Below are 25,828 nucleotides of genomic sequence, written 5' to 3'. Positions count from 1 at the left end.
GTAAAAATCTTCGCCATCTACATAATTTATGTCTGAACAATAATTCATTCCCTATTAAAGCCCTTGGTGGGAAGCCAACCTGCTTAACAAACAGCCCTGTGCCAAGTTGGCTTTGGCATGAGCTGTGCAAGGTGCGCGGAGTGACAGCGGGCGCTCCAGCGCGTCTCCTAGTTCTCAAGGTTAAGAGACTGCGCGGCGGGTGTAAATGTTTCCAGGTGTCTGAGAATCCTGCGCAGCACGAGGCAAATTATGCTGTAATATATGCAACCTGTATCTTCCTCATTCATCTGCTGCGCCAGCTGATTGTATAAAGCCGCCCGTACCTACTCACTGTCTGTATTAGCGATGTACATGCATCGGTCATATACTTAGAGAAGCATTTTCTATGCTTTTATACTTCCTTTTGTCTTGTCTACTTATTACACTGTATGTAAATACTCCTCTTCCAAGAAGGCGTACTTCTGCTTGCAGGTGGCGTGCCCCGCATATCGGTACAGGCTCCCTGCTTTTCTCCTCCGTTCATTAATGAGCAGTTTTGCATCTTAATGCTGATGACACTTTGGGGTCTGAGGAGTAAAACACAAAACCCCAGTGACTGTGCACCTGGAGAAACCATGCTGCTGTAGTGCGTGGGGTGCAGATACATTTACTGTTATTCTCTGTAGCCCACACATGCTGGGCTGCTTTATGTTTGCACTGTAATTTGGATTTAACACCCCCCCCCCCACCCCAAATCTAACACACTCTGCACGTTTTACATCCGTACCCCCTCTCTCTTTCTCTCAGTGCAAAATGTTTTTGCAACATTCCCAGCTAGTTGTTTTTTTTTGCGTTGCTCTCACCTCAGAATCCGACCTTTAGTGTCCTACAGACGTGTCCTTATACATCTAACCTTAATACGCCACGCTGCGCAACTTGTCTGGCGTGAGAGAGCCGTCAGGTAACGTGCTGCTCTGCTATCACCGGCTGTCACTTTATGGCGAGAATGTGTCTGTCGCAATCTGATATAACGCACCAGCAGAATGGGCTGAGTAATGTGACATGTGATACCTGTATATCTGTGTGCTCCTGAGTCTGTATATGGGAGACTGCGCTGAGTAATGTGATATGTGACACCTGTATATCTGTGTGCTCCTGAGTCTGTATATGGGAGACTGCGCTGAGTAATGTGATATGTGACACCTGTATATCAGTGTGCTCCTGAGTCTGTATATGGGAGACTGCGCTGAGTAATGTGACATAAGACACCTGTATATCTGTGTGCTCCTGAGTCTGTATATGGGCGACTGTGCTGAGTAATGTGATATGTGACACCTGTATATCTGTGTGCTCCTGAGTCTGTATATAGGAGACTGCACTGAGTAATGTGATATGTGACACCTGTATATCTGTGTGCTCCTGAGTCTGTATATGGGAGACTGCGCTGAGTAATGTGATATGTGACACCTGTATATCTGTGTGCTCCTGAGTCTGTATATGGGAGACTGCGCTGAGTAATGTGATATGTGACACCTGTATATCTGTGTGCTCCTGAGTCTGTATATGGGAGACTGCGCTGAGTAATGTGATAGGTGACACCTGTATATCTGTGTGCTCCTGAGTCTGTATATGGGAGACTGCGCTGAGTAATGTGATATGTGACACCTGTATATCTGTGTGCTCCTGAGTCTGTATATGGGAGACTGCGCTGAGTAATGTGATATGTGACACCTGTATATCTGTGTGCTCCTGAGTCTGTATATGGGAGACTGCGCTGAGTAATGTGATAGGTGACACCTGTATATCTGTGTGCTCCTGAGTCTGTATATGGGAGACTGCGCTGAATAATGTGATATGTGACACCTGTATATCTGTGTGCTCCTGAGTCTGTATATGGAGACTGCGCTGAGTAATGTGATATGTGACACCTGTAGATCTGTGTGCTCCTGAGTCTGTATATGGGAGACTGTGCTGAGTAATGTGATATGTGACACCTGTATATCTGTGTGCTCCTGAGTCTGTATATGGAGACTGCGCTGAGTAATGTGATATGTGACACCTGTATATCTGTGTGCTCCTGAGTCTGTATATGGGAGACTGTGCTGAGTAATGTGATATGTGACCCCTGTATATCTGTGTGCTCCTGAGTCTGTATATGGGAGACTGTGCTGAGTAATGTGATATGTGACACCTGTATATCTGTGTGCTCCTGAGTCTGTATATGGAGACTGTGCTGAGTAATGTGATATGTGACACTTGTATATCTGTGTGCGCCTGAGTCTGTATATGGGAGACTGCGCTGAGTAATGTGATATGTGACACCTGTAGATCTGTGTGCTCCTGAGTCTGTATATGGGAGACTGCGCTGAGTAATGTGATATGTGACACCTGTATATCTGTGTGCTCCTGAGTCTGTATATGGGAGACTGCGCTGAGTAATGTGATATGTGACACCTGTATATCTGTGTGCTCCTGAGTCTGTATATGGGAGACTGCGCTGAGTAATGTGATATGTGACACCTGTATATCTGTGTGCTCCTGAGTCTGTATATGGGAGACTGTGCTGAGTAATGTGATATGTGACACCTGTATATCTGTGTGCTCCTGAGTCTGTATATGGGAGACTGTGCTGAGTAATGCGATATGTGACACCTGTATATCTGTGTGCTCCTGAGTCTGTATATGGGAGACTGTGCTGAGTAATGCGATATGTGACACCTGTATATCTGTGTACTCCTGAGTCTGTATATAGGAGACTGTGCAGAGTAATGTGATATGTGACACCTGTATATCTGTGTACTCCTGAGTCTGTATATAGGAGACTGTGCAGAGTAATGTGATAGGTGACACCTGTATATCTGTGTGCTCCTGAGTCTGTATATAGGAGACTGTGCAGAGTAATGTGATATGTGACACCTGTATATCTGTGTACTCCTGAGTCTGTATATAGGAGACTGTGCAGAGTAATGTGATAGGTGACACTTGTATATCTGTGTGCTCCTGAGTCTGTATATAGGAGACTGCGCTGAGTAATGTGATAGGTGACACTTGTATATCTGTGTGCTCCTGAGTCTGTATATAGGAGACTGCGCTGAGTAATGTGATATGTGACACCTGTATATCTGTGTGCTCCTGAGTCTGTATATGGGAGACTGTGCTGAGTAATGTGATATGTGACACCTGTATATCTGTGTGCTCCTGAGTCTGTATATAGGAGACTGTGCTGAGTAATGTGATATGTGACACCTGTATATCTGTGTGCTCCTGAGTCTGTATATGGGAGACTGCGCTGAGTAATGTGATATGTGACACCTGTATATCTGTGTGCTCCTGAGTCTGTATATGGGAGACTGCGCTGAGTAATGTGATAGGTGACACCTGTATATCTGTGTGTGTGCTCCTGAGTCTGTATATAGGAGACTGTGCTGAGTAATGTGATATGTGACACCTGTATATCTGTGTGCTCCTGAGTCTGTATATAGGAGACTGCGCTGAGTAATGTGATATGTGACACCTGTATATCTGTGTGCTCCTGAGTCTGTATATGGGAGACTGCGCTGAGTAATGTGATATGTGACACCTGTATATCTGTGTGCTCCTGAGTCTGTATATAGGAGACTGTGCAGAGTAATGTGATATGTGACACCTGTATATCTGTGTACTCCTGAGTCTGTATATAGGAGACTGTGCAGAGTAATGTGATAGGTGACACTTGTATATCTGTGTGCTCCTGAGTCTGTATATAGGAGACTGCGCTGAGTAATGTGATAGGTGACACTTGTATATCTGTGTGCTCCTGAGTCTGTATATAGGAGACTGCGCTGAGTAATGTGATTTCTACTTCAGGGTCCATAGGGGGTCCACAGGGTTGACCTTGGGGTATAGCTGGATCTGGATCCACGGGCACCACGCAGTTAAAGCTTTGCTGCTCCCAGGATGCACTTGGGTCCGTCCTCCTCTATACCCCGCCCCGGCCACAGGCACCTCAGTTTTAGTTGGTGCCCGGCCGGAGTCGGGTCACCCTGTCGCAGTGGGGCTGCAGGAGCAGCCCCTAAGCTTTATTTTAAAAGAGAAATTTTTTATTTTTTTCTTCTTTTTTTACACTGTTAGAGCGGCAGCATCAGACTGTCCTTTAGGACGTCCACGCTGCCGCTCCTTCTCCCCGCTGGCGCCGCGACGCCAGTACAGCTCTGGGGATCGCGGCGGGACCCCAGAGCCTGTACTAGCCGGGCTCTGGGGACTCCCTTGACTGCTGCCGGACGCGACGGGGATCAGGTAAGCCGCGGGTCGCCGCGTGCGGCGGCCCGCGGATACTTCAATGCAGTCAGGAGCCTCCGGTCTCTGGGGACAGACCGGAGGCGCTAGCGGCGGCGGCGGGCTCCCCCTCAATTGAGGAATACCCCGCGTGTCCGCTAGACCACCAGGGTATCAGGCTGGTAGCGGGACCGGCAACCCGGGGGTTAATTGCTAGCCAGGGGAGGCAGCCTTCCCTGTCTAGCGGCTCCTCCCCTCAGCTCAGCGCGCCTTTCAACAAGCAGTCTGGCGTCGCTGAGCTGCTCTTATCTCTCGGCCACTCCTCCTCTGAGGTCTCCGGCGGCCATCTTTACTGGCACATTGCAGACTCCCATGCGGTATCAAGTGGACCGGTCCCCCTGTGTACCTCTCCCCTGCTAAAGGACAGTGTACACAGCGCTATAGCCCTCCCAGACACTGAATCTGGGCGGTTGATTGTAGCGGAAGGTGCAGTGAGTATAACTTTTCTGCATTGTATGTGACTATTGCTAGTGCTGCCTGTCTGTGACTTATTCTCCTTACTGTCAGCTTATAACTATCCCTTTCCTTCTCCTACGGCCCGGCAGGTGTGTGGGGGAAGGGCGTTTTTCTGAGACCCTCACATATATAAAACACGTATTTGTGGGGTCAGTCACATACTGTTGTGTGCTACACAGTACCATATCTGGGCTGTTGTTTCGCATACTGGTGAGTGCGCGGGTGTTAAAACCGTAATTCCTCTGGTGATACCTATTTCTTGTGTATTTACGGTATCATGTCGGATGAGGAGACTGAGCGCTCTGTGGCTCCTGTGTTATTTTCCTGCAGACGCTGTGCTGCTGGAGTTGATGGGGAGGACTTATCTCAGGATGGTCTGTGCGGGCGGTGCCAGCTGGTACCGGGCCCCTCCAACCCCCCTGTATCACAGGACCCTCCTTGGGCGATGTTTTCACAGGTGCTGGCGTCTATTGCGGACCGGTTATCTGTCCCATCAGCGGTCCCTTCTAGGGCGTTACCGCAGCCCACCATCCCCCATTCCCTGAGGGTTCCACAAATGTTGCGGTCTTCCCCCGGGGCCCAGACTGTGGGTCCTTACTCGGGACTGCCTGTGTATGTGCAGTCTTCCCCGGCGACGTGTCAGTCTGTAGTGCCTTTGCAGAGTGTTGCTCCGACGGCTCCTCCGCCTTGGGTGGATGTTCTATCCAGCTCCGTACAGAGTCTGGCGGCTTCATCCTCGGCGTTTCAGTCTATGTTGCAAGGTGATGTGCCACCAAGGGTGTCTAAACGTCCGGTTGTGAGTTCACTAGCTGCGCAGTTGTCGGACTCGGAAGTGTCCTCAGATGATGGAGAAATCCATGAGGACTCTGACTCTGATGTCATGGGGCAGGAGGTGGAAGCTAAGTCCTCCATTAATGTTCCAGCCTTAGTTAGGGCGGTGCGGGCTATCCTACATGTTGAGGATGATGCGCCGGCTCCTAGGTCGAAGTTTCCTAATTTTAAAAAGGCCAAGGTGACCTCAACTGTGTTCCCCCTGTCTGATCAATTATCGGATCATATGGCGGCGGCCTGGCAATTACCTAGTAAGAGGTTCCATCCACAGAAAAGGTTGGCGGCGAACTATCCTTTTCCTGAAGCTCATTGCAGGAAATGGGAAACTCCGCCGGCGGTGGATTCCCACGTTACCCGCTTGATCAAAAGCGCGACGTTGCCATTGCCGTCTATCTCCTCTTTGAAGGATCCCACGGACAGGAAGGTGGAGACTTGTTTAAAGTCCATTTATTCTCTTTCCGGGGCGGTGGCTCGCCCGTCCATGGCTATCTCCTGGGTGGCTAAAGCCATTGAGGCATGGGCCAATGCCTTGGAGGATACCTTTCCTGATGAGGCTCCGGATATCCAGAGAGCGTTAGTGGGACAGATGCGGGATGCAGCTTCCTATATTGGGGAAGCGTCTTTGGATGCCAGCCTGCTCACTTCTAGGGTGTCGGCTGCAGCGGTATCTGCTCGGCGCTCCCTGTGGCTGAGGTCCTGGAGGGCTGATGCAGATTCAAAAAAGGGTCTGGAGGCCTTGCCTTTTAATGGTGATTTACTATTTGGTCCGGATTTGGACAGAATAGTGGATACTTTGGCTAAGTCCAAGTCGGCTTTTCTCCCTTCGGCCTCTGCGCCGGCTAAGGTGAGGAGCTCTGCCTTTCGGTCCTTTCGGGTTCAGGGTAAGGCCAAGGGCCAGTCCTTCCCGAGACATTCGGCGACCAAGGCCGCACCCAAGCCCAAGAAGCAGGCATGGAGTGCTCGGCGCCCTTCTTCCAAGCAGGAGGATAAGCCTGCTGCCTGATGGGACGGGCCTCTCTCTGGGGGACCCCAGAGTGGGAGGCCGACTTCTCCAATTCGCCCAGTGTTGGCACAATACCACCACGGATGCCTGGGTTCGAGAAGTAGTCTCTCAGGGGTACGCCCTGTCTTTTCGGTTCAGGCCGCCCCACCAGTTTTTCTGTACGAGTCCTTCTCTGGACAAGACCAAAGCTGGTCAGATTCAGGTAGCTATAGAATCCTTGCTACAAGCAGGGGTCATTGTTCCCGTTCCGCAGTCTCAGCGCGGGACGGGGTACTATTCTACTCTGTTTCTGGTACAGAAACCCAATGGTTCTCATCGCCCTATCCTGAATTTGAAGTCTCTGAACAGATACCTCAGAGTTCCCAGGTTCAGGATGGAAACGTTACGTTCCATCATTCTGGCGATGGAACCCGGGGATTATATGGTCTCCCTCGATATCCAGGACGCATATCTCCATGTACCCATAGCATCGGCACATCAGCGGTATCTGAGGTTTGCTATCCTGAACCATCACTACCAATTTCGGGCGTTGCCTTTTGGCCTTTCCACGGCTCCGAGGGTGTTCACCAAGGTGATGGCGGTTATGGCTGCCCACCTTCGGGGTCAGGGTCTACGTCTGTTGCCGTACCTGGACGATCTTCTGCTGCTGGCGAGCTCCCCGGAGGTGCTTCTTCGACATCTCCACCTGACCATTGCTTGTCTTCAAGCACACGGGTGGTTGATAAACTGGAAGAAGTCCTCCCTGATTCCATCACAGCGGATGGTTCATTTGGGAGCCCTGCTGGATTCTCGTCAGCAGCGGATTTTCCTGACTCCAGAGAAGGTCTCCTCCCTGCAGCTGCGGATACACAGTTGCCTGAGCAGTTGCCGCCTGTCGGTCCATTCAGCTATGAGAGTTCTGGGGTCCATGGTGTCGACATTCGACATGGTGGAATTTGCCCAGTTCCATTCCCGGCCCCTGCAGGGGCTGATTCTATCGGAATGGAACGGGTTACCTCACCGGATCCGCTCTCAGATGCTGGTGTTGTCCGCGGAGGTTCGGCAGTCTTTGGCTTGGTGGCTTCAGACGGTGCATCTGGTCGAGGGGCGCCCCTTTTGGATCCCGGACTGGGTCCTGCTCACGACGGATGCCAGTCTTCGGGGTTGGGGGGCAGTGACCGGCTCATTATCGCTTCAGGGTCGTTGGTCCGCGGAAGAAGCACTTCTCCCCATCAACATCCTGGAACTGCGGGCTGTGTACAGGGCCCTGCAGTCGTCCGGCCCCGCTCTTCACGGAAGGGCGGTTCAGGTGCAGTCCGACAACGCCACCACGGTGGCGTACATCAACCACCAAGGGGGAACTCGCAGTCGGGCAGCAATGTCGGAGGTGTCTCGCATTCTTGCTTGGGCGGAGTGTCATGTTCCAGCGATCTCGGCAGTCTTCATTCCCGGAGTCCTCAATTGGGAGGCGGACTTCCTCAGCCGTCACGATGTGCATCCCGGGGAATGGTCGCTTCACCCAGAGGTGTTTCAGCTACTCGTGGACAGGTGGGGGCTGCCGGAGCTGGACTTGATGGCCTCCCGTCACAATCACAAGTTGCCCGTTTACGGGTCAAGGACAAGAGACGCAGGCGCCTGTCTGGTAGACGCTCTGTCGGTGAAATGGACGTTTCACCTGGCGTATCTGTTTCCTCCGATATCCTTACTTCCTCGGGTTCTGCGGAAATTCAAGCAGGACGGCGGCACGCTCGTGCTGGTGGCTCCGGCGTGGCCCAGACGTCCTTGGTACTCCGATCTGAGGTGTCTCTCCATCGACGCTCCGTACCTTCTTCCTCAGCGTCGGGACCTGTTGTCTCAGGGGCCCTGCCTTTACCCGGATCTTGGTCGGCTGTCTTTGACGGCGTGGCTCTTGAGACAGCCGTCTTGAGGTCTAGGGGTTTCTCCAGTTCAGTGATTGGTACCATGCTTAGGGCACGCAAGCCTGCCTCCGCGCGGATTTACCACAGGGTGTGGCGCACTTATTTTCAATGGTGTGAATCCAGAAACTATGATCCGCAGGTGTTCCGGGTTTCCAGAATCTTGGAATTTCTTCAATCGGGTTTGGACCTCGGCTTACGCCTGGCCTCTCTGAAGGTTCATGTGTCTGCTTTGTCCGTGTGGTTTCAGCGACGGATTGCTACACTGCCAGATGTTTACACCTTTTTCCAAGGTGTTCTCAGGATCCAGCCTCCCTTCGTGCCTCCGGTGGCTCCGTGGGACTTGACGGTGGTACTGAGGGTCTTGCAGGGTCCTCCTTTTGAGCCGCTTGAGTCGGTGGAGCTCAAGTGGCTGACGTTTAAGACCATTTTTCTCCTGGCAATTGCTTCGGCCAGGAGGGTTTCAGAATTGGGGGCGCTTTCCTGTCGCCCTCCTTTTCTGATTTTTCACCAGGACAGGGCAGTGCTCCGCACGCGTCCTGAGTTTTTGCCCAAAGTGGTTTCAAAGTTCCACATTAATCAGGAACTTGTTGTGCCAGCTTTTCAGTCACCTGATCTTTCGGCTGGTGAGGCTTCCTTGGATGTGGTCCGGGCACTTAGAATCTATGTGGACCGGACTGCTTCGGTTAGGAAGTCGGATTCTTTGTTTGTCCTCTTTGGTTTTCACAAGAGGGGTTGACCTGCCAACAAGCAAACGATAGCCCGTTGGCTTCGTTCAGTTATTTGTGAGGCTTATGCGCAGGAGGGTTTACCTGTGCCAGCCTCTGTTAAGGCTCATTCCACTCGTTCTGTGGGTCCCTCTTGGGCTGCTAGACGTGGCGCCTCCGCTGTTCAGCTGTGTAAGGCGGCTACTTGGTCTTCAATTCAGACGTTTTTGAGGTTTTATGCGTTTGACACCTTCGCCTCTCAGGATGCATCCTTTGGGCGCCGGGTACTCCTTTCAGCACAGGAGCGTCCCCGCCCTTAGTTGAACTGCTTTGGGACATCCCCAAGGTCAACCCTGTGGACCCCCTATGGACCCTGAAGTAGAAAACAAGAGATATGGGAAGAACTTACCTTTGTTATCTCTGTTTCTACGAAGTCCATAGGGTCCACAGGGCGCCCGCCCTGACGCACCTGGCTTCAAATGGGCTGTGTGGCTGGTCACCGGTTTTCCGTCTCCCATTTCTGTGAGTATGGTTTCTTGTGTGTTCCAGTCTTCCTTCTCTCTGTTTAGTCTCCTCCTCCGGCCTTAGCTGCTTACCAACTGAGGTGCCTGTGGCCGGGGCGGGGTATAGAGGAGGACGGACCCAAGTGCATCCTGGGAGCAGCAAAGCTTTAACTGCGTGGTGCCCGTGGATCCAGATCCAGCTATACCCCAAGGTCAACCCTGTGGACCCTATGGACTTCGTAGAAACAGAGATAACAAAGGTAAGTTCTTACCATATCTCTTGTTATGTGACACCTGTATATCTGTGTGCTCCTGAGTCTGTATATGGGAGACTGTGCTGAGTAATGTGATATGTGACACCTGTATATCTGTGTGCTCCTGAGTCTGTATATAGGAGACTGTGCTGAGTAATGTGATATGTGACACCTGTATATCTGTGTGCTCCTGAGTCTGTATATGGGAGACTGTGCTGAGTAATGTGACACCTGTATATCTGTGTGCTCCTGAGTCTGTATATAGGAGACTGTGCTGAGTAATGTGATATGTGACAACTGTATATCTGTGTGCTCCTGAGTCTGTATATAGGAGACTGCGCTGAGTAATGTGATAGGTGACACCTGTATATCTGTGTGCTCCTGAGTCTGTATATGGGAGACTGCGCTGAGTAATGTGATATGTGACACCTGTATATCTGTGTGCTCCTGAGTCTGTATATGGGAGACTGCGCTGAGTAATGTGATAGGTGACACCTGTATATCTGTGTGTGTGCTCCTGAGTCTGTATATAGGAGACTGAGCTGAGTAATGTGATATGTGACACCTGTATATCTGTGTGTGTGCTCCTGAGTCTGTATATGGGAGACTGCGCTGAGTAATGTGATATGTGACACCTGTATATCTGTGTGCTCCTGAGTCTGTATATAGGAGACTGCGCTGAGTAATGTGATATGTGACACCTGTATATCTGTGTGCTCCTGAGTCTGTATATGGGAGACTGCGCTGAGTAATGTGATATGTGACACCTGTATATCTGTGTGCTCCTGAGTCTGTATATGGGAGACTGCGCTGAGTAATGTGATATGTGACACCTGTATATCTGTGTGCTCCTGAGCCTGTATATGGGAGACTGCGCTGAGTAATGTGATATGTGACACCTGTATATCTGTGTGCTCCTGAGTCTGTATATGGAGACTGCGCTGAGTAATGTGATATGTGACACCTGTATATCTGTGTGCTCCTGAGTCTGTATATGGGAGACTGCGCTGAGTAATGTGATATGTGACACCTGTATATCTGTGTGCTCCTGAGTCTGTATATAGGAGACTGCGCTGAGTAATGTGATATGTGACACCTGTATATCTGTGTACTCCTGAGTCTGTATATAGGAGACTGTGCTGAGTAATGTGATAGGTGACACCTGTATATCTGTGTGTGTGCTCCTGAGTCTGTATATAGGAGACTGAGCTGAGTAATGTGATATGTGACACCTGTATATCTGTGTGTGCGCTCCTGAGTCTGTATATAGGAGACTGAGCTGAGTAATGTGATATGTGACACCTGTATATCTGTGTGTGTGCTCCTGAGTCTGTATATGGGAGACTGCGCTGAGTAATGTGATATGTGACACCTGTATATCTGTGTGCTCCTGAGTCTGTATATAGGAGACTGCGCTGAGTAATGTGATATGTGACACCTGTATATCTGTGTGCTCCTGAGTCTGTATATGGGAGACTGTGCTGAGTAATGTGATATGTGACACCTGTATATCTGTGTGCTCCTGAGTCTGTATATAGGAGACTGTGCTGAGTAATGTGATATGTGACACCTGTATATCTGTGTACTCCTGAGTCTGTATATAGGAGACTGTGCTGAGTAATGTGATAGGTGACACCTGTATATCTGTGTGTGTGCTCCTGAGTCTGTATATAGGAGACTGAGCTGAGTAATGTGATATGTGACACCTGTATATCTGTGTGTGTGCTCCTGAGTCTGTATATGGGAGACTGCGCTGAGTAATGTGATATGTGACACCTGTATATCTGTGTGCTCCTGAGTCTGTATATAGGAGACTGCGCTGAGTAATGTGATATGTGACACCTGTATATCTGTGTGCTCCTGAGTCTGTATATGGGAGACTGCGCTGAGTAATGTGATATGTGACACCTGTATATCTGTGTGCTCCTGAGTCTGTATATGGGAGACTGCGCTGAGTAATGTGATATGTGACACCTGTATATCTGTGTGCTCCTGAGCCTGTATATGGGAGACTGCGCTGAGTAATGTGATATGTGACACCTGTATATCTGTGTGCTCCTGAGTCTGTATATGGAGACTGCGCTGAGTAATGTGATATGTGACACCTGTATATCTGTGTGCTCCTGAGTCTGTATATGGGAGACTGCGCTGAGTAATGTGATATGTGACACCTGTATATCTGTGTGCTCCTGAGTCTGTATATAGGAGACTGCGCTGAGTAATGTGATATGTGACACCTGTATATCTGTGTACTCCTGAGTCTGTATATAGGAGACTGTGCTGAGTAATGTGATAGGTGACACCTGTATATCTGTGTGTGTGCTCCTGAGTCTGTATATAGGAGACTGAGCTGAGTAATGTGATATGTGACACCTGTATATCTGTGTGTGTGCTCCTGAGTCTGTATATAGGAGACTGAGCTGAGTAATGTGATATTTGACACCTGTATATCTGTGTGTGTGCTCCTGAGTCTGTATATGGGAGACTGCGCTGAGTAATGTGATATGTGACACCTGTATATCTGTGTGCTCCTGAGTCTGTATATAGGAGACTGCGCTGAGTAATGTGATATGTGACACCTGTATATCTGTGTGCTCCTGAGTCTGTATATGGGAGACTGTGCTGAGTAATGTGATATGTGACACCTGTATATCTGTGTGCTCCTGAGTCTGTATATAGGAGACTGTGCTGAGTAATGTGATATGTGACACCTGTATATCTGTGTGCTCCTGAGTCTGTATATAGGAGACTGCGCTGAGTAATGTGATAGGTGACACCTGTATATCTGTGTGCTCCTGAGTCTGTATATGGAGACTGCGCTGAGTAATGTGATATGTGACACCTGTATATCTGTGTGCTCCTGAGTCTGTATATGGGAGACTGCGCTGAGTAATGTGATATGTGACACCTGTATATCTGTGTGCTCCTGAGTCTGTATATAGGAGACTGCGCTGAGTAATGTGATATGTGACACCTGTATATCTGTGTACTCCTGAGTCTGTATATAGGAGACTGTGCTGAGTAATGTGATAGGTGACACCTGTATATCTGTGTGTGTGCTCCTGAGTCTGTATATAGGAGACTGAGCTGAGTAATGTGATATGTGACACCTGTATATCTGTGTGCTCCTGAGTCTGTATATAGGAGACTGAGCTGAGTAATGTGATATGTGACACCTGTATATCTGTGTGTGTGCTCCTGAGTCTGTATATGGGAGACTGCGCTGAGTAATGTGATATGTGACACCTGTATATCTGTGTGCTCCTGAGTCTGTATATGGGAGACTGCCCTGAGTAATGTGATATGTGACACCTGTATATCTGTGTGCTCCTGAGTCTGTATATAGGAGACTGCGCTGAGTAATGTGATATGTGACACCTGTATATCTGTGTGCTCCTGAGTCTGTATATGGGAGACTGCGCTGAGTAATGTGATATGTGACACCTGTATATCTGTGTGCTCCTGAGTCTGTATATAGGAGACTGCGCTGAGTAATGTGATATGTGACACCTGTATATCTGTGTGCTCCTGAGTCTGTATATAGGAGACTGCGCTGAGTAATGTGATATGTGACACCTGTATATCTGTGTGCTCCTGAGTCTGTATATGGGAGACTGTGCTGAGTAATGTGATATGTGACACCTGTATATCTGTGTGCTCCTGAGTCTGTATATGGGAGACTGCGCTGAGTAATGTGATAGGTGACACCTGTATATCTGTGTGCTCCTGAGTCTGTATATGGGAGACTGCGCTGAGTAATGTGATATGTGACACCTGTATATCTGTGTGCTCCTGAGTCTGTATATGGGAGACTGCGCTGAGTAATGTGATAGGTGACACCTGTATATCTGTGTGTGTGCTCCTGAGTCTGTATATGGGAGACTGCGCTGAGTAATGTGATATGTGACACCTGTATATCTGTGTGCTCCTGAGTCTGTATATGGGAGACTGCGCTGAGTAATGTGATAGGTGACACCTGTATATCTGTGTGCTCCTGAGTCTGTATATAGGAGACTGCGCTGAGTAATGTGATATGTGACACCTGTATATCTGTGTGCTCCTGAGTCTGTATATGGGAGACTGTGCTGAGTAATGTGATATGTGACACCTGTATATCTGTGTGCTCCTGAGTCTGTATATGAAGCACAAGGGGAATGAAAAAAGCTTTGTATGCGGATTCAGAGATTGGAGGGGAATTCAATTAGCCCCAAAGTCTGATCTTATTGTCAGGGGGCATGGCCGCACCACCTTCAAAGATCACATGTTTTAACAGCGCCGTGCGGGCTGAGACGTGTGGTGCGATCACCCAGGGGGGGGGGGGGACACGAACAGATCTGTACTTCCTCTCCCTATATCACTGCCATCGATCCCCACCTTTCAAGACTTCTGGGCTGGACCTATCTCCTGGCTCGTTCTCTCCTTATCTTCCTAAGCTCCCATTATGTTACTACCTGCTCTCCCTACGTCTTGTTTGTGACACTTTTCCTGATTGTGCTCCCTCCGGTGTACTCCCTACTCTGTGCCGGGGCTCCTCTCATACCCCTATGCATGCACATGTGCCTGGTCCATTGCCTAATACTGTATCTGCATTTGTGCTGCTTGTATCATTTCCCCTACCTTATACTAGGACCTACGCTCCTGTTATACTGGACAGATACTGTGTATAATTAGATGCTGTTAGATTCTTTCAATATTTCTCCCAAATCTGAGCCCTGATAATGGCTGCTCTTACACTTGGTTTTATGTCACTCCGTGGTAAATGAATGTGTATTGCAGGTAAGAAGCTCTCTGACCTGGAACGTGTCACCTCCTTGAAGGTCTACAATTGGTTCGCAAACAGAAGAAAGGAAATCAAGAGGAGAGCCAATATCGGTAATGTTTTACAGCACAGCCGTGATGACAGATACTGCTATGTGATGACACAATGGGATGATAGAGAGTCAGGGACCCAGAGCTGTCATTAATAGGTGATAGAGATCCTGCTTCTTACCCCTGACGTCACCTAGACTTATACATAACTTACTGCACCAGGAAAAGGTCAGCAGCTAAAAGTATTAGAAATTATCTGAGATTGCTCCTGGTAGCCGTGTGATGAGAGGTAACCCGGGGAGATAGCAGCAGCCCGAGTATCTAACATTGTAGGCAAGCAGTGGTCTGTACAGCCCAGTATCTAACATTGTAGGCAAGCAGTGGTCTGTACAGCCCAGTATCTAACATTGTAGGCAAGCAGTGGCCTGTACAGCCCAGTATCTAACATTGTAGGCAAGCAGTGGCCTGTACAGCCCAGTATCTAACATTGTAGGCAAGCAGTGGCCTGTACAGCCCAGTATCTAACATTGCAGGGAGGTAGTGGACTGTGCAGCCCAGCCTCTTTATATTGCACGGAGGTAGTGGACTGTGCAGCCCTGCATCTTATATTCCAGGGAGCTAGTGGACTGTGCAGCCCAGTATCTTATAATGCAGAGAGGTAGTGCACTGTGCAGCCCAGTATCTTATAATGCAGGGAGGTAGTGAACTGTGCAGCCCAGTATCTTATAATGCAGGGAGGTAGTGGACTGAGCAGCCCAGCATCTTATAATGCAGGGAGGTAGTGGACTGAGCAGCCCAGTATCTTATAATGCAGGGAGGTAGTGGACTGTGCAGCCCAGTATCTTATAATGCAGTGAGGTAGTGGACTGTGCAGCCCAGTATCTTATAATGCAGTGAGGTAGTGGACTGTGCAGCCCAGTATCTTATAATGCAGGGAGGTAGTGAACTGTGCAGCCCAGTATCTTATAATGCAGGGAGGTAGTGGACTGAGCAGCCCAGCATCTTATAATGCAGGGAGGTAGTGGACTGAGCAGCCCAGTATCTTATAATGCAGGGAGGTAGTGGACTGTGCAGCCCAGTATCTTATAATGCAGAGAGGTAGTGGACTGTGCAGCCCAGTATCTTATAATGCAGTGAGGTAGTGGACTGTGCAGCCCAGTATCTTATAATGCAGAGAGGTAGTGGACTGTGCAGCCCAGTATCTTATAATGCAGGGAGGTAGTGGACTGAGCAGCCCAGCATCTTATAATGCAGGGAGGTAGTGGACTGAGCAGCCCAGTATCTTATAATACAGGGAGGTAGTGGACTGAGCAGCCCAGTATCTTATAATGCAGTGAGGTAGTGGACTGTGCAGCCCAGTATCTTATAATGCAGTGAGGTAGTGGACTGTGCAGCCCAGTATCTTATAATGCAGAGAGGTAGTGGACTGTGCAGCCCAGTATCTTATAATGCAGAGAGGTAGTGGACTGTGCAGCCCAGCATCTTATATTGCAGGGAGGTAGTGGACGGGGCAGCCCAGTATCTTATAATGCAGGGAGGTAGTGGACGGGGCAGCCCAGTATCTTATAATGCAGGGAGGTAGTGGACGGGGCAGCCCAGTATCTTATAATGCAGGGAGGTAGTGGACTGTGCAGCCCAGCATCTTATAATGCAGTGAGGTAGTGGACTGTGCAGCCCTGCATCTTATAATGCAGGGAGGTAGTGGACTGTGCCGCTCGGGTATCTTAAGTGGACTACACAGAATTGTATTCTTATTTGTGTCCTCCTTCTGGTCAGGTTACTGCATTGTCATGTATAATTAGGCCATACATATGCATGTACTCATTAGTGGTGTAATTATCCTAAGATTAGCATGTGTTGGACTGTGTTGGGTTAGTGTCTCATACGGTTGTCACATAGCGATGGTTATCTATAATGCTAAGTTATGTGATATTCATGTTTCAGCAACAATAGCGACCTTTTCTGAATCTCACTCGTTCGATTTATATTTTACATTATTGCACAGTCGGTCATACTACTATAGGTCAGTGTCTCCCCCAAAAGTGTTTCCAGCCGGGTGGCATCAAGAAGTAGCCGGGTGGGGGCCTTCGCAACAATAAAATGTTTTATATCCTGACCCTATAATGATTTGAACTTGAAATTACATTTTATATAGTAATTCTCTTCTAATTAGAGGCCCAGTCGTCTGATTATGAAAACCTGCAAAGTCTGTAGGATCTGGTCCTTTGTATACAGCTCCCAGATACTGTCCCCACCTGCAGGCTCCCAAAGTGCCGGGTGCTGCACCCGCAGAAAACAGCCTGGGGAGAACACTGTAGGTATTTGGCTCCGTTTGTTGCTGACAGTGAGCGTTCCTAAATAACGGAAACTAATACCTACATTTATGGGTGACAGATGTATCTACATTGGGTGCTGTTATACTGCAAGTTTGTGTGTTTTTGAGATTATTATTAAATCAATATACTGTAGTTTAAGCCGCTGGCTTCGCCCATTGTTTGTACGGCGACCCATTTGGTAACACTGCTGCCACGTGGTGAATTTTAGTTTTAGGGTTATGTGTAAATTGCCATCGGGTGTCCCCATTGAGGTCCTTGCACTGCCCCGGTGAGATGTGGCTAGTAGGAGCCCTCTGCTGGTATAGGGCAGGGACCTGGGCGCTGTGTGCGCGGCTTGCTCCCGCTGTCGGAGGCGTGGGGCGTGCGCTGTGGGGTGGCTCATATTACCATTGCAGATAATTTTAGGGCAATATTTGCTTTTTTCGAAGAAGCAGCAATCCTGGAGAGTCACGGCATCGATGTACAAAGTCCTGGCGGCCACTCCAACAGCGACGACGTGGATGGCAACGATTACTCTGAACAGGTGAGCATCTGTGCTTCTGTGTAATCCGTCTTGGTGACGTGGCGCAGTGGGAGGGGCCTGTGTATTTCTACAGTTCCCCTCATTATAAAGAGGGAAATACACAATTTTTAATTTTTTTTGAAAACTGTGGCCATCTATATGCAGGGCAGCGATATTCCCCAGTTAGCGAGAACATGTACCATCGAGGTTTAACCTACGTAATCATTATATGCTTGTTAGCATCTGCGTTCTGTTCAGTGTACAGCAGAATTTCCAGTGCAGGCATTTAGTATAAGATATAACCTCAAATCCGCGCAGTGTGTGTGAGGTGCCCGTGTGCTGGCCACTGCAGGTAGCCACTGCCGTGATGCCACAGGGACTTCCCGCTACCAGGAGTGTCCTGTATCCTGCTCTAATGCCACTGACTGTCAGCAGATGGTGGTACTGTGGTGGCCTCTCATCCCTGGACCCTGTGTGGATATTGCGATCAGTTCCGGGGGGGGTCTGTGTTGTATCTCCTGCCTGATCGCACTGTTAAGGCCCTCTCCATGGAAACGAACAGAAGCAGCTTCAGTTCATTCCCTTAATACTGAATCTTCTAACGCTGGTGGAACCCATCAAACCCGGTCTCCTAGATTGCAAATTACGTCTGTAGACTCACTGCCTTATTATTTTATCATTAGTCTTTATATAGTGCAAGCATACATTATGTAGATACAATTCACCTTGGTAATGGAACACAGAACACACAATACCTGATAACTGACTGTGTCCCGACCATTACCATGACGAACTTTTGTACTCCTCAACCTTCTGTTATGTCGATCTTCCATGTTGACCAAATTGTCAACATTTTTTAATTTTTTTGGTGGTGGACCTTTAGTATCCCACCCGAGTGGTTAATGGAGGCAGGGTCTTTGTAATAACTCAGACATGCCAGCACCGATGACTATCCTACATCTACTGAGACACGACAAACGTCCCCGGTCTCGGACGTCAGGGGGATGAAGGTAGACGAGGATGCTGATGAAAACCGTTTGCGTATTGTGAATTAACTAGTTATTTTGTGATTTGTTTTTACCTCTACATGCTTAGGATGACAGCACCAGCCATAGTGACCACCAGGACCCCATCTCACTAGCAGTGGAAATGGCAGCCGTCAACCACACCATCCTGGCGCTGGCCCGGCAAGGAGCCGGCGAGATCAAGACAGAGGCTTTGGACGATGACTGATAACCTTACACAGCGGGGACGGGTCAAAGTGAAAAATGTACTTAGATTTAGACGTAGCACCTTAGCAATCTTTCCTCGGTCCTTAATATGTGTTCCTATTATCAGTATAACTGCAGTCTCTTGTACGTCGAGTTAGCTGGTAGGGTCTCGTCCTGTGAAGATGGCATGGTGCCCATAACCTTCGCCTCTGCTTTCTCAGTATTAATTCCAGCCATAATCACCCCTGTCCCAGGTCTAGAACGTTTTACTCCATTCTGCCATTCCAGTTTACAAGTGCTTCCAACCCCCTACGCGTCAGTCACTTTCCTCCGCACCTTCTTCATGTTCCACAAAGACTTTCTGCAAAGTAGGGAGCGTTACAGGAGTGATGCGGGCACGGTTCCGCAGCAAAGGACACGGGTAGCGTGCCCTGATTGACACGCAGCTTTAGATCCAGAGGCAACTTTTTTGTTTGTTTTTATCCCAACCTGTATTTGTTCAGAAACAATTGTGCATACTTGTCGCGTTTCGCCTCTCTGTTGGTGGCAAAAAATGTTACTGTATCTTTTTGCTTTGTAAAAACACAACAAATTCTAAGATGCTGTGACACACAGCTAATAGGTTTCTTATTACGATACTGTCCCTCAACTCCAAAGATTTATTGGTTTTTAATCCTGGATTTTATGTAAAAATCAGCGCATATATTTATATGGGCAAAATCGAACAATATTCATTTTTGGTTGCCTGCTAAATTTTCCAGTTTATGGGTCTTATGTAGTATCCTGCGGGATGTGGGCGTGATTAGTTCGGGTTAGTCTGTGTTTTTTAAAGTGGCAATCGTTTCACAGGCCATACCAGGTTGGTTTCGCCTTTGTTAAATTCTTGTTGCTTTAAAAATATGGCAAACTCGCTGGAATCTCGCACTTGTTTGCATCTGGCAGGTTATTACAAAAGGCCCTACATCTGCCTTTAAACGTGACATTAGACCAGCTTCAGTATTAATGGGAACGATTAATGAGTAGTAGGTATTTTGACTTTTGCCGATCCTTGCACTTTTACTTGCTCTTACTGGCATCTATTGCGATAGTTTCTGTTTTGTTTGTCTTTTAATACTTTTTTTTTAAATAGTACGATTATCAGACGCTCTAAAGCTGGGGAGGCCCAAGTTCCTGTCCTCTTGTGATCCCAGGTGGCTTTACTTCTCAGATCCAGGATACCAGTGGCTTCTCCATACGAGAACAGCAGATTACAACTTATTTTATCAACTTGCTACTCTGAAACCCTACAATTGCATTGTACCCCTGATTAATAGTGTCAGAATGTCTTGGTTTCCTTATATAAAGAGTGGAGTGTTCTCTGAGCTAAGACCTCGCTTGTCCAATGGGTGTAAGACACCTCTCTCCTTGTGTCGCACATGAAACATGTGCTAACCGTGTGGCAGAAATGTATGAGATACAGTGCAACGGAAACTATGGTTTCGCCTATAGCAACCAAAGCTTGGCGTTTTCCGTGGCCAACACCAACGTTTTACTGTGCCTCATTTTCATAACTCTCTCTCCCAGAATGTCTCTGTGTCATTTCTTTGTAAAGGTCTCTCATGTAAACTTGTAAAACTTTATATATTACAGAGCATTTAAGGGCATAAAACTGTGATTATTTACACTGAAACGGAGTCTTTCTTAAGAATGTGAAATGCGAGTTTAGGATAGTCTGCGGAGCGATCCGTGCTTATACGTTGGGCCATTTATAGTATGTCCACATCATTCATTGTCCACATATAGTGGGACAACCTTGCAGGATTCCATATGATTAGGCTGGTTTTAGCCCATCCTGGCTGGAGCATGGAGAGAAATGGTTTTATTTAAGTCTTCCTCTTTAACTGCCCTAATAGGACCAAATAACAATAAGCAATATGTTTTCCCCTGTCTCCGGGAAGCTAACAAGCTATTGTGTTAACTAAACGCATTGCCATGACGGGGTTACCCTTTTATGGCTGCAAGCACTCCAGGGCAAGGTATGTTTGTGCTGGGCAGCGCTAAGTGAGGATTCGGACCATGATTGGAATGTGTGGGGTTTTCTTACAATATACATCATGACGCTGCATTATGGCTTTTCTATCTGACTTTGTACCAATGAATTCCATTTTATCTGCCCTCAACAGATAAGGAGAGAGTCTAATAGTCTAGTCCTTGTGCCGACCACTCTCCGTGTCATGAAGTGATTCCTGGTCTCCAATAATATAAACTTTTACCCCTTTTACACTGCCCAAATAACCTGGGTTAATGCCGTGTCAACCCTACTTGCGGCTCATTGTAAAAGGGGCCAGGGTTGGATGCCGGGGTAAAGTGACCCAGCAATCCAACCCGGGTAGAGAGCATGGTTGAACTTTGGAACGGCCCGTGTAACTCTGCAGTGTGAATGCGTGTCTTGTATAGGAAGACACGGATCCCCGGTGCTTGGAGATAATGTAATCTCCAAGCACCGGCAGGAGAGAACCACTCTCGGGAATAACCCAGGTCAAAGCCGCGGTCTGTAACGAGACCTGGGATTTTGGTGTAAAAAGGGTATTAATTTGTCAGTTCCCAGTATTCCTTGGCTTATCACAGGTCTGTCGGTGTCTACTTTCCAGAAAAATTGTGCAGTCCGTGAGGAGCGATCTGGAACGTTTTCTAGATCGCTTCAGTGAGTGGTAAGTAACAAGTAGTGTAAAATTGAAAACTCCATCCTGCTAATGTACCAACCAGGCGATGATCACTAGGGCTTGGATTACTCTATGGGTTGTGCACCGAAAACCAGCAGCAGAATGTACACAGAAGCTGTAGCGCATCTTTCTGCAATGTCGCCTGCTGAGTGTGAAAAGACTGAAAAACAAAAGTTGCTTATTCATTCAGTGATCTCCCGGCCAATCTTCTGCTTCCAGATACTAATATGCAGCCATGGGCGTTGCTATTATTGTATTTATGTCTATATATTTAGATTGTAGGGAGTTTTTTGTATTTTCTTGTTATCAGTGAAGAGGTTTGATGTTTTTGCCCAGAGCCCCATTACTTACAGGAAGCAGTGGTTAAAGGTAGAGGTAGGATTTACTCCACAATTATTGCTGTCACCGTATGGTAAAAATAAAGGATTTTTACACAATTTCTGACCTGTGCAAAGCACAAATAATAAGAAAAACAAATAGTTTCTAAAGGAAATGGAAACCCCTACCCATATCGATATCGCAGTTGGTCAGGGAACGTGACGGTTTGGGGTATGAATGTCTGGAGAGCACTTCCCTTGGTAGGGTGTGAGTAGATGGTGATGTGGCTCATACAGTATCTTCTCCTGAGACACTATCCTCGCCCAGTTGCTGCATACTCCTCCAGCCATTTGGGACAAATATTTGTGATGCAGTCTGGAGTTACTGTCCACATCTAAGATTGCCAGGTAGTTGTGTAAGCATCTACTGACCATTACATCCATATTTTTTACTGTTGCCCTACAAGCTTTTTACTGGTGATATATATATATTTTATTTTTTTGGATGAATTTTTTTTTTTTAAATGTCACATGATATTTATTAAATAAATGTCAGACTATATTAAGCCAATTTTAAACCCCAACATTGTGTTAGCCTGGTTTTTACACCCCAATGTTTTACTGGAATACCCCTTTTTTTCTAGAACATTCAGCAATATTTTTCTTGGGAAGAGGTTATAACTAGGATGCCCCACCCTTTTTGTCTACAAATGAATCTTCTGATCCAATCTATTGGAAAACGCATTTCAGTTTATGTGAACCCCGATTTCTTTCCAAGTCTGATTTTTTTTTTTTCCCCCATGTATTTTTTTTGTAAGAAAATATAATTAGATTTTTAAGTCTAATATAACATTTGAGGATGTCAATTAAAATATAATTAAAAAAAATAATGAACTTTTGCATTGGTGTCTGCAGATCCAACAGAATATCCAGACAATAAAAAAAAATTGTATTCGTTAAAAATATAAGTTGAAAACCTAATTTTTTTCTGCTGCCTTATGGGGCTTTATAAATCACTTACGAGAAATGTTTAAAAACTTCTCTCAGAAACGCCTAACCTAAGGGTTGTGATGAACAGTATGGATTTTTTTCCTTTTATGCTGTGTTTTTAAAATTCTAATATATTATGCAAGTTTTTGAAATATCTTTTTGATTTGAAAGATTTAATGTGATCAAGTTCCATTATTTAAATACGTGGCCATAATTAAAGTTTTCCCATTCAGAGCTCTTTGTAGCTCTAAGTAAAAGACAGAATGCCACCAAATTTAGTAAGCATACTATTCAAGGCTGGGGAAAAGGATTCTATGGGATATATATATATATACACATACACACACACACACACACACACACACGTTGAGTTTCCCATATCCAAATATTCCGATACACAGATTTTTTTTTTTTTGGCATGACAGAGATAATGAAACCTTTTTGATTTTTGTTTTGATGGTTCAATGTACACAAACTTTGTCTAAGGCACAAATTATTAAAAGTATTTTATAAAATTACCTTCAGGCTGTGTGTATAAGGTGAATAGAAATTGAAACATAAATGAATTTAATTTCTGTACACAAACTTTGTTTGAACCACAAAATGATTGAATATATTGTATAAAATTACCTGCAGGCTGTGTGTATAAGGTGTATATAACACATAAATGCATTCGGTGTATATAACACATAAATGCATTCTGTGTGTATATTTGGGTCCTTCTCCCAAGATATTTCATTATAGTATGCAATTATTCCAAAATACGGAATATTCCGTTATCCAAAATACCCCTAGCCCAAGCATTTTGGATATGGGAGACTCAACCTGTGTGTGTGTGTATATGTATATGTGTGTGTATATATATATATATATATATATATATACACACACACACAGAGAGGGGGAGAGAGAGAGAAGAAAATGGAGGGCGCACAATAAGTATAACATAAATTTTACTCAAGTAAATGCTCACATACATCTAAAATCTTAGCATAAAGTATATACCGAACACCAGTGTGGGCAAAGGTTCCTCTGTGCGGTATACACCTGCTGCTACGATTTTACATTATACTTACTGTGTGCACCCTCCATTTTCTTCTTTTATATGTTTGCAATGACAATGCCCTTGGTTGGGGCACCAATAAACTAAAAGTCTTGTAGACTGACATTGATTTGAACTAATATATAATATATATATATATATATATATATATATATGTCCACCAATGTCCCGGCACTCACTTGTAAATAACAAATACTTGCACTGGTGCCCTCCTAGGAACAAGGCAGTTCCAATGCATAGAGAAGGACTGATAGGCGGCACTCAGCGTCTTTTAAAAAAGTAATTTTTAATCCAACGGCGTTTTGGGCAGGTGCCCGTTATCAAGGATATCCTTGATAACGGGCACCTGCCCGAAATGCCGTTGGATTAAAAATTACTTTTTTAAAAGATGCTGAGTGCCGCCTATCAGTGTATGTGTGTCTCTGTCTCTCTCTCTCTCTCTCTCTCTCTCTCTCTCTCTCTCTCTCTCTCTCATATATATATATTCATATATATATATATATATATATATATACGCTCACTTCACCTCCCCTTGCCTTGATTTGCTTAACGCTATCTATTAAAGCTAAAGTTAGCACTGATTATTTAAACTTTATTTATGGCAACGTTGTATAAGAAAAATAAGAGAGATACCAATCTTGCACAGTTGTCGGTCAACAACCCAAGAAGGTCAGTTGCCAATTAGCTATACAAAAGCTTTTTTTAAGGATATTGCTGCATTTCAAGAGTGAAGTTTAGACATATCCCTTCAATTCAAAAGCTAAGATCTTTAATCCATTGTTGTTACCGTTGGGTGGAGTGATTGCAAGAAGACCTTCGAAGGCATAATCTTAACAAATATTGAGCTAATTTTATTCCTGAGCAAATATACTCCTGTGTGTTTGATAGAGGAACAGGTGCATCGAGTAGGCAAAACAATGTACTTTGTAGATGCAGTTTTCCTCTTATAACACTTTGAGATTATATATTGCATGTTCTGAGAAACATAGGCAATACAAGGAAGGCTTAGTTTGATAGGAAGCCAGAGTACATTGCACCTGTTTAGGGTTTTCTTCTCGACAACTGCTGTGCTACCATATATCAAGTCATGTCCATTCAAATGAGTCTCTATAGAACCAATGCTGTCCTGACCCTGAGACATTGACCCCTCTCCTCTTATACAGAAATGGGGCACATATATTGTATTTGGGCTGATGGAGGTGTGTTTGTGGGCTTGAGGTCTAGCAAGGGTTCCACCTTTCTAGATTTGCAACGGCATAAAGGTCCATGCCTACAAATCAGTCTCTGATCCAGTGTATTACACTTTTTCCATTTATGCACATTCTGGCTGCACACATAAGCATTTGTGTTAAAACCTAGTAATTATTATTGCTCTATGACTTCAGAATGGAAACTACTATACTTTCACGATGGATTTTTTTTTTTCATGTCAGATATTTCTTTCTAATTAGCAGGCAAGTTCACTTTTTAGTCAAAGTAAAAAGCTTTCATTTTTATTAACATTTTTTGTTTTTAATATTTCTATATTCTTGCAACATAGGATAACGCATGACTCTGATTAATAACATTTTGGTTCTCAATTTGCTAATGGTCACATCCACATGTTATATATTTTATTAAATCCGCTTCTGTATAGCACATAACATAAATGATCGTTTTACAGATCCTTAGTTTTAAGCACTCCATGTGAAAAAATAACCATTGGGATAATTTTAAATGCTCTTTAAATACATTTCACAAATATTTATTTTGCCTCCTTCTTTTAAAGCTAAATATACAGTATATATATATATATATATATATATTAATGTGTACAGTAAAACCTTTTATGATTTATTGCTGTAAATAAAGATGCACTTGCTGTGGCTTTTGCAAATATATTTTCAATAGTGAACAGATATTTAATTTTATATATTTAAATACATACATGTGTATATTGATATTTTTGTTTGGTTT

General features: G+C 46.0%; 1 protein-coding gene across 4 annotated transcripts in view; it reads left to right on the top strand.

Moving 5' to 3' along the window:
- The window catches only part of HMBOX1 (homeobox containing 1), a 112,201-nt gene extending 88,066 nt beyond the window's left edge, over nt 1-24,135 (top strand). Inside the window, exons 8-11 of one of the 4 annotated variants that reach the window (XM_088447551.1) lie at nt 14,719-14,814; nt 17,516-17,610; nt 18,685-18,859; nt 19,930-24,135. In XM_088447551.1, coding sequence (XP_088303677.1) covers nt 14,719-14,814; nt 17,516-17,610; nt 18,685-18,822 — 329 coding nt within the window. In that variant the 3' untranslated portion in view covers nt 18,823-18,859; nt 19,930-24,135. Of the gene's footprint in view, nt 1-14,718; nt 14,815-17,515; nt 17,611-18,684 lie in introns of all 4 variants that reach the window. The other 3 variants (XM_088447553.1, XM_088447552.1, XM_088447550.1) reach the window with 3 other exon arrangements.
- The last annotated feature ends 1,693 nt before the right edge of the window (nt 24,136-25,828 follow it).

Source organism: Taudactylus pleione, unplaced genomic scaffold (genome assembly GCF_031769625.1).
Source record: "Taudactylus pleione unplaced genomic scaffold, aTauple2 ptg000434l, whole genome shotgun sequence".
Classification (NCBI taxonomy): Eukaryota; Metazoa; Chordata; class Amphibia; order Anura; family Myobatrachidae; genus Taudactylus; species Taudactylus pleione.
Note: the sequence above shows the minus strand (reverse complement) of the source record. Positions and strands in the feature narration are given on the sequence as shown.